At 58.3% G+C, this 13,232-nt stretch overlaps 1 protein-coding gene across 1 annotated transcript in view; it reads right to left on the bottom strand.

The window, feature by feature from the left end:
- The window catches only part of DNAH10 (dynein axonemal heavy chain 10), a 63,809-nt gene extending 53,616 nt beyond the window's left edge, over positions 1 to 10,193 (bottom strand). Inside the window, exons 1-9 of the mRNA XM_054712761.1 lie at positions 9,910 to 10,193; positions 7,853 to 7,916; positions 6,386 to 6,486; positions 5,040 to 5,148; positions 4,300 to 4,415; positions 3,869 to 4,085; positions 2,210 to 2,367; positions 1,321 to 1,551; positions 170 to 360 (exon numbers count right to left, since the gene is read on the bottom strand). Of these exons, the coding sequence (XP_054568736.1) occupies positions 170 to 360; positions 1,321 to 1,551; positions 2,210 to 2,367; positions 3,869 to 4,085; positions 4,300 to 4,415; positions 5,040 to 5,148; positions 6,386 to 6,486; positions 7,853 to 7,916; positions 9,910 to 10,146 (1,424 nt within the window). The 5' untranslated portion in view covers positions 10,147 to 10,193. The remainder of the gene's footprint in view (positions 1 to 169; positions 361 to 1,320; positions 1,552 to 2,209; positions 2,368 to 3,868; positions 4,086 to 4,299; positions 4,416 to 5,039; positions 5,149 to 6,385; positions 6,487 to 7,852; positions 7,917 to 9,909) is intronic.
- Positions 10,194 to 13,232: the final 3,039 nt, after the last annotated feature.

The raw sequence follows: 13,232 nt of genomic DNA, 5'->3' as shown, positions 1-13,232 counted from the left end.
TGCCTCGGTCTCTCCAGGGTAACCAAGTCCTAGAGAATAAAACCGCTCACACCGCCACGAGGGAGAATTACTCGGCCACGAAGAGGAATTCTGGGAACGCGGACCCTGGGAACGCGGCGCTGAGCTGGGGAGCGGACAGGGCCCGGGGGGCAGCGGCGCCGGGGCTCACTTGAACAAGGTGCGCAGGTTCACCACCCTGCACACGCGCTCGGCGATCTCCCAGGCGATGCGCTCCATGAGGGGGATCATGCGCTCGTCCTTGTTGTAGTGCCGCGAGATGATCCACACCATGCGCAGCGCGCTCATCATGGAGGGGATGGTCTCCAGCACCACGTGGAAGCTGGAGCCGTGCGTGATGTTCTGGGCGGAGACGGCGCGGGAGAGAGCAGGGCAGCCAGCTCAGCCCGGGCCACGGGCGCCCACAGCACAGTGTGAGGCGCGCCGCGCCCGCTCCCCCCACAGGCACTGGCGACGGTTTAAAATAGGTCTGCACGGACTGTGAGGGGGAGGATTGCCATTACAGCAGACAAAGCAGTTTACAGACGTGTAACATGTGGGTGTCATGGGTGTCATATGCACAGATAAATAGACTGAATTCAGTGGCAAGAGTGTCACCAAATGAATCGAAGCTGCTCCTCTGCACGTGACCTCAGCCAGGGTTTTCCAAGCTGCGCGTCCCCGGCAGGAAGTAACATGATTTGCCAGCACTCGGCACTTGCAGAAATACACTTCTGTTATGTGCACCAGAAGAACCTAGATAACTGGCCTATAAACCCGTGACAGCAGGGGCATTACCGTTGAAGGTGAGGCTAGATTACACACTCGCATACAAGTACACACACACACACACACACACACACACACACACCGTGAATAACCTAAAGCCAGCGTGCCGTCGGCCTCGCCAGCTGAGCCACGCCGGCCAGGGCCACGCAGCGGCGTTTAGCCGTTGTCACCCCCTGGCGCACATCAACTAGTTACTGAAGTTCTGTGGCCAGAAAATACACTCGCTCTCTTGCTGATCTGACCAAAAAAAGGCGGTTTCGCTGGGCGATCTAAGGGGAAAGAGGGCAGTGCCCTGACTAAAGGCAGGGACGGCACGTTTAAAAGCCCCTGGGCAGGCGCCCCGCTGAGCACGCGGGCTCAGGGCGCAGACTTGACGCTGGGGATGAGACGGCTTTGGACGGGGACAGTGACGGTGGGGACACAGCGCTGGATGTGTTCAATGCACCGAACCACGCCGCCACGTGGTAGCACACCACGGCTCCTGTGCCTCCGGGGCAGTGTGCGTGCCCGCGGCCCCCAGGGAAGCGGGCGCACCTTGAAGTGGCGCTCCACGGTGGAGAGGAAGCGCACGTTGTCCGAGGCCTCCATGTGCAGCTTGAAGAGGTCCGTCAGCACCGGCTGCAGGTTGGCCACGAGCAGGGAGTCCGACTCCTTGATCACCTCCAGCACCTTCCTGACCACCGGGAGCTTGGTCTGCTCGTGGAGGGCGCTCAGCGTGGCGTTCCTCTCCCTCCAGAACTCGATTTCGGCCAGAGGACCGTGACCCTGGAGGGACACGGACACAGCTGCCGTCCGCGTCAGTGTGGAGGGGACAGGGGCTGCTCCTCCAGCAGCCGCGCCTCTGCACCCCACGCTCCCCACAGGGCGGATCTGCCCACGGACGACGGGATGGACACGTGGCCCAGGAGGGTCCGTCCGAGTGGATCTCAGGACTTCCTCGGGGAGACCAGACAAAGCCCCGGGGTCTTTCTCTGGACAATGGGGGATGCAGGGCCAGACAAGCTGCAAACCGCGACCTGAAGGAAGCCAGCCTGAGAGGAAGCCCCAGAGAGGAGGCTGGCACTGAGATTCCCAGAGAAACGCAGCCAGCGCCTTGATCAAACCACACCTGAAGCCAGATGCCTCTGGACTTCTGTTATGTGAGGCAACCAGTGCTTTCTGACGGGAGCCAGCTGGGCTGTGCGTCCTGTCCCGGGAGGCCCACCCCGCCTGACTGACACCAGCATTGCCTTCACCAACCCAGGAGGCAGCCTGGTCACGCGGACGTCAGAGAGCCCACCAATACCGTGGGGACGTTTACTCCATCCTCTAAGGAGGTCCCAGAACAGTAAGAAAAGAGGCTGCCCGCGGGGACCCGGGACGCGGCTCTTCCTCAGGGAGGCGCGAGGCCTGTGCCCGGCTCCCCGAGCGCCGCCCGCGGTACCTGCGGCGTCTTCCTCAGCTGGCCCTCCACGGCCACGGAGATCTGGCCCAGCCAGTTGATGACGCACTGCTCCAAGGTCTCCACAATTTCCGGGTCAGCGGCCAGGGCGGACACCTCGCCCTCCACGCTGATGGAGGGCATTTCCAACTTGATCTCCCCTGCGAGGAGAAAAGTGCTCGTCAACACTTTGGGGAAACGATTCCAGACGATAACGGTCAAGCTGACCCGCCGGCTCCCCCCACAGTCTGTGTGAGGCGACACACCCCTGCCCCGACCGTCTGCATTTCCTCAGAGCGAAACTGAAACAGCGTGGAGAATCTGTCATTGCTCCAGGGGTGAGCCCGATCCGAGTGATGTAATGACTTAAGATGTTCCTGAATTTACAACCACTAACTTCCGTTTGAAAACTGAGCCCTAGCTGGTTGGGTTCCGTGGAGAGAGAGGCCGCTTGCGGCCTGAAGGGCCCCAGGTTGGATTCCAGTCGAGGACATGTCCCTGGGTTGCAGGCTCCCAGCCCTGGTCGGGGGCAGGCAGGAGGCAACCCATCGATGTGTCTCTCGCACATCGGTGTTTCTCTCTGTCCCTCCCGCTCCTTTCCACTCGCTCTAAAAATAAATTTTAAAAATATCCTCAGGTGAGGATAAAAAAAAGAGAAGGGCCAATTTTTAAAAAAACAAAACAAAACAAAACAAAAACATGAACAACCAGAAGAATACAGCTAACATGTATGAGCTTCCCTTGTGGGCAGAGTCCTGCTGTAGGTGCCGCAGAGCGCGGAGGAGGGGGGGGGAGTGTGCAGATCTGTCCACTGGATGCGCGAATCTGCGGGACAGGAAGTCGGAATACACACCACCCAACCACCTCTAATGCACACGGACGGGCATGGGAGATGGTTAAAGAGAGAACATCTCGGCCTCGGGTGTATTTCAGCTCCAGGCCCAGAAAGTCAGCAAAACCCGATAAGCAGCGCCGAGGCTGACCTCAGGGCCAGGTGCCGTGAGTAACGGCCCCGCCCTGGCGCCGCCAATCCATCAGCGGAGACCACGGCCCCGAAAGGACTCACCTGGGAGCTGCTGAATGTTCCATTGGCTCCTCCCCCGGGGCCTCCCCTGAAATCTCCCCCTTAAAGCCCTTAGGACGAGCACCCAGCGCCTCCCCCTCCTGGAGCACACCCCCCCTCCTGCTCCCAGACACTGACCTTTACCTTCCTGACCTCTGAGCTCCCCGGGCCCCTCCTTTGCCTCTGAAACTTGTTTCTAAGCCCATGTCTTCTACGAATTACTTCTTCCACCCTGAGGTTTTCTAAGTAAATGCTCTCTATTAAAAAAAATAAATAAAGTGCACCACCCAGCCAGCGTGGCTCCGTGGTTGAGCATCGACCTACGACCTACAAACCAGGAGGTCAGGGCACATGCCCGGGGTTGCGGGCTCGATCCCCAGTAGGGGGCGTGAAGGAAGCAGCCGATCCATGATTCTCTCTCATCATTGATGTTTCTCTCTCTCCCTCTCCCTCTCTTTTCCTCTCTCAAATCAGTAAGAAAATATTTTTTAAAAAAGAAGAAGAATCCTAAGTTAAAACAAAAAAGCTTGTGGACTCTGAAATTGCCTTTTCGAGTGAATTCATCACGCTTAACTAAAAGGAGAGAACTGAAAGCTCACCTTCCAGCTGCTGCACTGTTCTCTGAATGTTATTTGCAAATTTCTGGATGTTCATTAAGAACTCGTCCCGTATTAACTGAATGCCGTGATATTCCACGGCCTCCCCGGGCATGCTCAGTAGGTCCGCTTCAGTCTCCAGCGAGTCCAGCATTTCTCCCGGCGGCAAAGCCACGCTCGCCTCCTTGTGCTGATTGAAGGACAAAGCCGGCAAGAACACCTGAAACGCCGAGTGGATGGGACCAATCACCATACGACCTCGTGTCAATGGCGTGTGCTCTCGGAATGCCCTGGCTTGGGATCAGAGGCACACACGAGAGGACAGAGCCCAGGACAGGGCCTGGAACCACGAGCTGCCGGCGGCCTGCTCACGGCGACTCCAAGGCCTCAATCTTACACACGCCACACGCCGCTCTTCCTCCGCCCACACTCACCTGGCATATGATGTCTCTGAGGAAGTGAAGTATGTTCTCGTTTAGGATCCCGTACTCCAGCGTCTCGGGCATGATGTCCATAGCTTCCTTCATGTAGCTGGCTTCCGAGATCGTCTCTGAAAGGGAGCGGGTGCAGGGGGGCTGCGGGCGCAGGCAAACGGCTCACACCCGCAGGCCAGGGGCCGGCGCCCTCTGTGAGGCCTAAGGCCGTGTACACCCGAGGGGCAGTGAAGGAGCGTTCCGGCCACAGACTCAGAGTCCACGCCACTCCCATTCACACGGCTCCCCTGGCCTACGAGGCGCTGAGACACACACGCACCGGGGTCCGGACTGGGACACGCAGCGCCCGAGCCCTCCACGGAGGAGCCCGTCAGAAGCCGGACGAGAGGAAACACCTGCGGGGCTCCCTGCGCTGCGGGGCTCCGCCTCCCATCCGTGCCCCCCAGGCCACCGGCACGGTGCCTCCTGAACCCTGGGGTTTCTAAGGACACATCTGCTAACGGTCTGCCCTGCTGCCCGGATCGGAATCACCGCACCACCGGGACCCATCAGCACGGCCCACATTCGAATGCCATTGGACTTCAGATTTCAATCTAACGAGGGAAAGTGGGAACGCACCGATGTTTCTCACGCTCCGGCCTCGGTGCACCCCCATCCGTGGAGACGTGCACTGTGCTTTGCTGGGCACATTCTTTCTAGCACGCACGCCCCGCGATCGTGCACACGCTCGGGAAAGGTACCTTTTGTATTTCTCAGGAAAAACACCACGTTCTGGGCCAGAAACTCCTCGGGGACAGGAGTGCAGAGCACGTGGAGATGCGTCTTGTCCACAATGTGCTTAATGGTCCTCTGAAACGGGGCAGCGCCGCCCAGGAGATACATCCAGTCACCCCACGACCTAACCCCCTCCCCCCCCCCCCCCCCCCCGTTCACCTGTGCTGTCCCCTCCAGGCCCAGCTCTGCTCTCACTCCTGACAGCGCAGACGCAGCTGCACCTCAGGCACGAGCCACTCACGGTTTTAAAAAACAACACGCCCTGACCGGTGTGGCTCAGTGGATAGAGCGTCGGCCTGCAGACTCAAGGGTCCCAGGTTCATTTCCGGTCAAGGGCATGTACCTTGGTTGCGGGCACATCCCCAGTAGGGGGTGTGCAGGAGGCAGCTGATCAATGTTTCTCTCTCATCGATGTTTCTAACTCTCTATCCCTCTCCCCCTCTCTGTAAAAAATCAATAAAATGTATTTTTTTTATTTTAAAAAAATAAAAAACAGCAACCTGCGAGTTTTCTGGGCCACGCTTTGCAACAGACCAAGACTGAATTCCGTGTTGGGGGTGGGGCATATCCATAAAGCAGTTAAGCGTCATTTCCCTCAGCACAGGTCAGGCTAAATGCTTGCATCCCAGCTTTAAGCCGCACCCCCGGGGCCCGTGCAGGAAAGGGTTAACTCAGCAGGCCTGGGTTGCCCAAAGCTCGCACATTGCAGTGTTTGGATCTGGCCCTGAGTGACCCGGGTGCATGAGTGTCTGTACACCTGAGGAGTTTATACCACCTCGGTGACTTACGGTGACTGCCCGTCTGCCTGGAGCCGAGGGTCCCACTGTATCAGTTTGACCTCTGAGGATGCTGGGACTGGGCAGCTAACGTGAGACATGAGGGCACTTCCCGCCTGTGTGACTGACCCCTGGACACCAAGGCTCAGGGGAGCTTCCCTGATTTGCAATACTTCACACCTATTGTCCCACGCAGCCGCAGCCGCTGGGAGACTTAGCTCTGTCCACGTCTATCCCCACCCGCTGGCCAGGCCAGGGGAAGCTCAGGCCTGCGCTCTGCTGGCCTCTGCCCCGCCTCCTTTTTCCTTGTTGGCTCCAATCCGCCTGCTTCCCCTGAGATAAACTCCCTGGGACTACCACAGCTCTCCTGGGTCCTGGGAGTCAGTGCAGCGAACCATTCGATCCCAGCTGGCCTCGGGGACTCCCCACACAGAAGTCTGTCCTCTCCGGGCCTCGGATGACCGGTGTCAGTCACCCAGCCTCCTCGGGAGGCACCAAATTCCCGTCACCGCCCGCGGAGAAGGAAGCGCGCGTACCTTGGAGAGCCTGTGTTCCGATCTCTCTCTGCTCCAGTCGTCATCCTCTGTGCTCATCACGGACTGATACATGGAACTGGCTCTCGACTGCACATTCTTAGCTGCAGAACGTCATTCAAGGAACAAGAGGCGCCACTCAGAAGTGGGTTCCCTCCCATCAGGACCAAACGCTGCATGGAGCCCATGTCATTCCACAGCCCGGCCTCAAAGGCTGCACACCCGTCTCTCCCAAATGCATCCTCTCGTAGCCTCGACCTACCCTCTGGTCGGGAGGGCTGTTTGCATTTTGGATGGGTCCTCAATCAGAAATTCAGCATGTGTGTGCATGTGTGTGCATGTGTGCGTGTGTGTCTCCTATGACTGTGTCCAACCAGCAACTCCCCAGAGTTTTACTTTGAAAGATGCAGTTTTATCATCAGGAAGAGAATCACAGCTAACACGTTAGCATGTACTCCCTTTTCACTACAAAACTCGACACTTGTGGGGGACGCAGAGAGAAGGAATCTAGATAACGGCCCGGTCAGACACTCCCGCTGGCAGGTCACGGTGCGGAGCCAGCCGCAGGCACAGCGCTTCTCGTCTTTGCTTCAAGCAAGCCCGGTCCGTTCAAAGGTTCTCAGGCCTGTGAAAGGCCTCTTTTCAGAGGGCTCCGCCTCCAGCGGCCCCCCCTCCAGGGCGCACATCATCCTAACTGTCCTGTCAACCCAATCCCCCTCTTCCTCCCGCGTCCCTGTCGTCTTCCTCACGTGCCCTCCTTCGTCTCAAACTGCAACGTGTTACCCTTAGGAGCCTTTGCGACCTGCTCCCAGGCACATGTCATCAGTTTGGCCCAAACAGACTCATAAACATTCCCTGCGGCCCTGGTCGGTGTGTCTCGGTGGGTTGCGCCTCGGCCTGTGCACGGGGAGGGCGCCAGTTCGATTCCCACAGGGCACAGGCCTGCGTTGCCGCTCTGACCCAGTAGGGGGCGTGCAGGAGGCAGCGGATGGATGTTTCTCTCCATCTCCTTTCCTCTCTTTAAAATCAGTAAAAACATATTTTTAAGAAAAACAACTCTCTGCAGGCGTGGACGTTTCTTACATCCACAGGAGAAGAGAGAGGGAGATTCCGACACAGGCACGCGGCGGGAAGACAGCCACGCGACCAGAGGCCGAAGCGGAGCGATGCGCCTCCAGCCAAGGGCTGACCACCACCAACCACAGCAGCTGGAGGGAGAAGGGGGCTCCCCCGGGAGCCGCCAGGGGGCGCTCGGCCCGGCTGACAGCTCCCCTTTGGGCCTGCGGCCTGCACAGGGCCGCCCGTGGAGGCCACTGGAGCTGGCAGCCCCGGGAGCTAATAATGCGCCTGTCAACCCCCCGCAGGTCCCTCTGCACGTCCCACCACGTCCCGGCATCACTCGGGTACAGAGCAGACATGAGCCCGGTCCGGGCAACGAACCTCCTGGGTTCTGCCCGCCGAACCCCGCACTTGACACTTTGTCCATGGAGTCGATCTTCAGAAACTTGGTCTCTTCCTCCTCCTCTTCATCCCCCTCCGAGGCAGACAGCTCGTCTTCGCAGCAGAGAAATGGAAAGAAAAGAGTAAGTCCTCGCTGCCTCCCTACCGCAGACACCTGGCCTCACAGCTCTCCGCGCAGCTGCGTGGCGGGAGAGCCCAGCCTATGGGAGGCGGTCTCCGAGCGGAAGTGACCCCGGCTGACCCGGAAGCTGGCCCCGGGCAGTAAGCGGTCCCTCCCACTCCCCTGCCCTTGGAATGGAACGTTCCGCCCACCGTCCCAGGGGGCAGCCTGAGAGCCGCGTGCGCGGTTGAGACCACGTGGATGCGGACCACGACTGCTCCCAGGAGAGGCCTGTCGGTAAACCAAGGTCCTGGCGATCCTCGATGCGCCAGGGCCCAAAGCAACCCTCAGGTGGACGCCCCCTGGCTCATTAAACCCGTCTGTCACCAGTCCACCTGCCCTTCGCCATGTTCAGGCGGCCAGTTTGTGAGCCAGCACGGCCATACAGAAACATCCAGGGTAGCCGAGGCAAAGGGCAGACGTGCCGATTCTGCAGCAGGGAGTGCACTGGCATCCTCAGATGGGGCGACCGTGGAGACGAACCAAACAGGAGGGGAAGGACGGGGGAGAGTCAGAGGCAGCCCGGAAGCAGGTTTCCCAGCACCCTTTGGAGGGCCCGGGAATCAACCAGGGGGACCCTCTACCGTGAGAATGTAATCTGGGTCCATGTAGAATGGGGACATCCAGCCAGGAGACACTGGGCTAAACGTGTGAGTGTACACAGCACAGCAAACAGCCACCAAACTGTTAAAAGGAGCCCTCAGCGGTCACACGCGGTGCAAGTCGAGTCCATTTCTTAGGGTCTTTATATATATATATATATATATATATATATATATATATATATATATATATATATATATATATGTATGTATACACACACACACACACACACACACACACATAAAGTGTACAAAATCAGGGTTACTGAAATTTGGCCCATGTTAAGTAGGGGATCCTGTTCCTGTATCTTTGTGTCCATATTTTCACTTGGTGATAGTGAGAGTCTAAATTCAAGGTCCTGCTATAATGTAACACCCAAGTCCAAAGCTCTGCCTGGGAGAGAGTGATGAAAGGCTGGAAGAATGGATTCCAAAATGCATTGTGGTCCTCTCTCTGGGTGCCGCTAGCGATTGGTTATGGTGGTTAGGTGTTGTGGTTTTGGCTTTTTCTACAATGAAAAATAAGTGTATGGCCTGCCTGGCACGGCTCAGTGGTTGAGCATCAACTTATGAACCAGGAGGTCAGGTTCGATTCCCGTCAGGGCACAGGCCCGGGTTGCGGGCTCGATCCCCAGTAGGGGGCGTGCGGGAGGCAGCCGATCCATGATTCTCTCTCATCATGGATGTTTCTAACTCCCTCTCCCTCTCCCTTCCCTCCTCCCTGAAATCAATAAAAATATTTTTTAAAAATATAAATAAATAAAAGAGGCTGTCCTTTTTAAAACCTCGTTTGCACATTACTTCCCAATTGCATGTCAGGAACCACGGAAGATAGCAAGGACCGCTCTCCCGCCCTGGGCACACCTGCCGCGTCAGGGAGAGGCCGGATGGAGTGTCGCCCCCAGCATCCGGGCCGGTCTCTGGCCTGTCATTGAGCAGTGGCTCCTGTTCTTGAATCTTGACTGCCTGGGTGACCTACGTGGTGAGTCATTTAGGCCTCTCTGGGCCGCAGCCTGCTCATCTGTAAAATGGGTTAACAATGCTCCCACCTCACAGCATGGACGAGCTGTTACAAGCGCGTGGAGCTGGACCTGGTGCCGAGGACGCACGGAATAAGCGTTCGCCGTGACTCGGCACGCCAGGGCCCCTTTCCCAGCGGGCTGTGCGAGCAGGGGCAGCTCCCCGCGGCTCACCCGGGACCCCGACAGTCCCTGCCCTGGGTGGGCGACCACAACCATCTCGGGCCGGCACCCGAGGGAGGCCGAGGTCGGAGGGCGGGTGGGCAGCCGCGCGGGGGCGGGGGCGGGAGCGGCGGGCTCACCGTTGTCCAGCTCCACCTCCACCTCCTCCGGCACCACCTTCCGGTAGAAGAAGAGGGTGGAGGCGCCCTCCTCCTCGCTGGTCTGGTTGAGGAAGTGCAGGATGAGGTCCTCGGCCTCGCCGTCGTCGCGGGTCAGCAGCTCCTCGAAGAGCTGGGGCTCCGTGAGGCCTAAGGCCGTGTACACCCGGTCGCGTATCCACTGCACCCGCAGGTCGTCCATGGCGCCGCGAAGGGAGCCCAGCGCCGGCAGGCAGGCGTCCTTGGCAACGGCGCCCCTAGCAACGGCCGCCCCGGCAACGGCCGCCCCCGCGCGGGCCGGCTGCAGCCCAGCGACACGCCCGCACCGTCCCCGCGCGGGCACAGGCGCGAGCCCAGACGCGGGAGAGGGTGGGTCCGAGCCCTCAAGAGAAGCCTGGGTCCCCCCAGCCCGCGCGCCGAGGGGTGAGGGGCTCCTCCCGAGACGTGGGTCCACCCTGCCTCCGAGCCCCGCTGGGGGGCAGCACGCACCCTGGTGTGGGGCCCAAGGGCCGCCCACTGCGGACCTCGCGGGGCGCCGGGAGCCCTGTCCTGGGAGTCTCTGGGCTGGCGACCTGCCCGTTTGGCTGTGAGGAAACCGAGGCCGGAGCGGTGACAAGACAAGGCCCCAGGATCTCGAGGCAGAGGCCGCTGGAGGCCAGGGAGGACTCTCCCAGCCCCCAGGCCTCTGGATCACAGGGGGTCGGAGGAGCAAATAGCTTTGCGGAGAGGTTGAAGGGACAAGAGGTTGAAGGGACAAGTTCTGTGTGTGGGTGTGTGTGGGGGGGTGATCACAAAGGGGCCGCGTGTTTTGGCTTTCTAGTCAAGCCAGGGAATAATAAAGCAGAACGCTCACGTTTTAAAAATATAGATTTATTCTCCATTAGTAAAAAGTTCCACACTGAGAGGAAGATGCGCACGCGTCCTTTCATGCATCGGGGGAGGAGGGCTTGTCCACGGTGTTGCTGCTCAGCGCTGAGCCCTCCTTCCAGGCCGGCCCTGAGCCCCTAGTCCTGCCGGGTCTCCCACTGGGAGTGAGGGGGGAGTCCTGAGGGTCCTCACGATTCTAAGCCAGCGCTCAGCTCGGGGCTGGCTGCCCAAGCGTCCCTGGCACTGCCCTGTGTCCCGGTCTGGGATGGCGATGCCCGTCGCCTTGCTGGAGAGCCCGGGTGGCAGGCGCGCACACCTGGCTTCAACGCCTCAGTCGAGAAACGTGTGGTGTTTAACGCAGACTGCAGGGCAGCGGCTGAAGTTGTTTTTCATTTTTGTTTTCCAAAACCAGAGGGTCCTAAACGTCCCTGAGAGCTGCCTAGGCTACAGGTGTTCTGTGCCTCGTCAAACCTCTGCAGGTAGAAAACGGAGCAGAGGCCGTTACAAAAGGCCCGCGCGGCTGGGCATTCTGGGAGGCGAGGCTTTTCCAAGTCACGGAAAGCCCAGGGGCTCCCCCTGACCCTGTCAGAACCCCTCAGGACATCCGAGCGGCCCAGGACTCCGTCACTACCAGGATGCTCTTCAGCTTCCGGGGTGAAATCAGATTCTCAATTGCGGAAGAAATCCTCGGGTTTACGTTTTAGGACGCCACGAACACACAGAACGAAAACTGGAGAGTCTGGCCATGACACGGATCTTTAGAAAAACGACCCCATTTAGAGCATCACCCAGACCGCTCCTGGTATCCGCCATCAAGAGAATCCAGTCCTGCCGTAAGACTCACACACGCAGCAGTTCCACCAAAGAGCTTACAAACAACCAACTGCTCTGGGGACCCGGCGCTGGGACCGAGAGCTTCACCAGGAAACAAAAGTTCCCTTTAGTGCCGAAGAGAGGCCATCACACTGCATTTCTCGAGCGTTCTGTCAGGACCACTCATTTGTTCTTTATAGAATTACATTCTACACGAGTTTCAATGGAGACATGACTCCCTCTTGGTTCCATTAGAATGACAAGGGGCGGGGCGGCTCCAGCCAAAGCCGGCTCCTGTGAGTTCCCTAGGGAGCAGTCAGCTCCCACTCTGCTATTGGCCCCGGAGTCGGGTGATGAAAACGGGCCTGGAGGGCCAGGCTGAAAGCTGGGCGGCATTGTTCAGATTTCATCTTCACCCCAAGTGTCCGCCATCACTCCCTTCTGGGGACACTTAGCTTTGAGAGCAGACACTTTCCGGTTTCCTCAGCCTCGCTATCGGCCTGGTATGTACCATGAGGGACAAACCGCAGGAATTCCAACTGGCTCAGGGTAACACGCCATGGGGAGCAGCATGGAATCATCACAATGAAAAAGGTCTGAGGTTAGCCCGGCCGGCGAGGCTCAGGGGTCGAGTGTTGACCTATGAACCAGAAGGTCACAGTTCATTCCGGGTCAGGGCACATGCCAGGTTGTGGGCTCGATCCCCAGTAGGGGGCGTGCAGGAGGCAGCCCATGCATGATTCTCTCATCATTGATGTTTCTCTCTCTCTCCCTTCCTCTCTGAAGTCAATAAAAATGTCTATTTCTTAAAAAGGTTTGATGTTAGAGTCAGTTAAGCCTGGCTGTTCAGTTCACCCTCCTCGGCCCACGAGCCAGGGCGGAGGAGGACGGCGACAGACAGCCTTTGGCGTGTGTTAGGAAAATGTGTGTTAGGAAAATGTGGACACACTGTGGGCTCGTCCTGAAAAGAATGACTTACAACCATCACAGTGGAGTCAGGAGGATGAGCATGACGCACAGGAAGACAGGACAGATCAACACGTCCAACAGGACTGATTCCCACTTCTTCAGAACTAAATGTCAAGTGAGCAGATGCATTTCAACGAGACTCCAAATCGGTGGCGGAGAATCAGCTTCCGACCGAGCTAAGGAGTGTGCGACGTGCACATGACCTCTAAGTGCCTCAGTCGGACCTTCCTTCAGCATCAGCCTCCAAGTAAAGAAACGATCAATGTCCCATTCTCACGGGGAGGTTCAACCTCCTCGTGGCAAATACCTTAATTCACACTTTGTGATAAAAGTATACAAAAGACTACTTTCTCCCTCTCCCCGGCTCAGGATAAACCCTGTTGGCTCAGTCACGTCAGCCACGCGGGGACTGAGCCCAGGGCCTGTCCTACTGCATCTTCCACGGTCGCACAGCTCGGCACGCGGTTTCTTCCCAAACACACCGCGAGGGGAACCGGAGTGACGCAGGAGGACAGGGCGAGGTCTTTAAAAATGCACAAGTGGAATAAGCATCTGCTGTAGGTTTCGTCCATGTTCCCCAATTAAGACAGAAGTGTAGAAACCACCTCCTACTCATGATCCCAGGAGAACAATAAAAAA

This window comes from Eptesicus fuscus, chromosome 23 (genome assembly GCF_027574615.1).
Source record: "Eptesicus fuscus isolate TK198812 chromosome 23, DD_ASM_mEF_20220401, whole genome shotgun sequence".
NCBI classification, from domain to species: Eukaryota; Metazoa; Chordata; class Mammalia; order Chiroptera; family Vespertilionidae; genus Eptesicus; species Eptesicus fuscus.
Note: the sequence above shows the minus strand (reverse complement) of the source record. Positions and strands in the feature narration are given on the sequence as shown.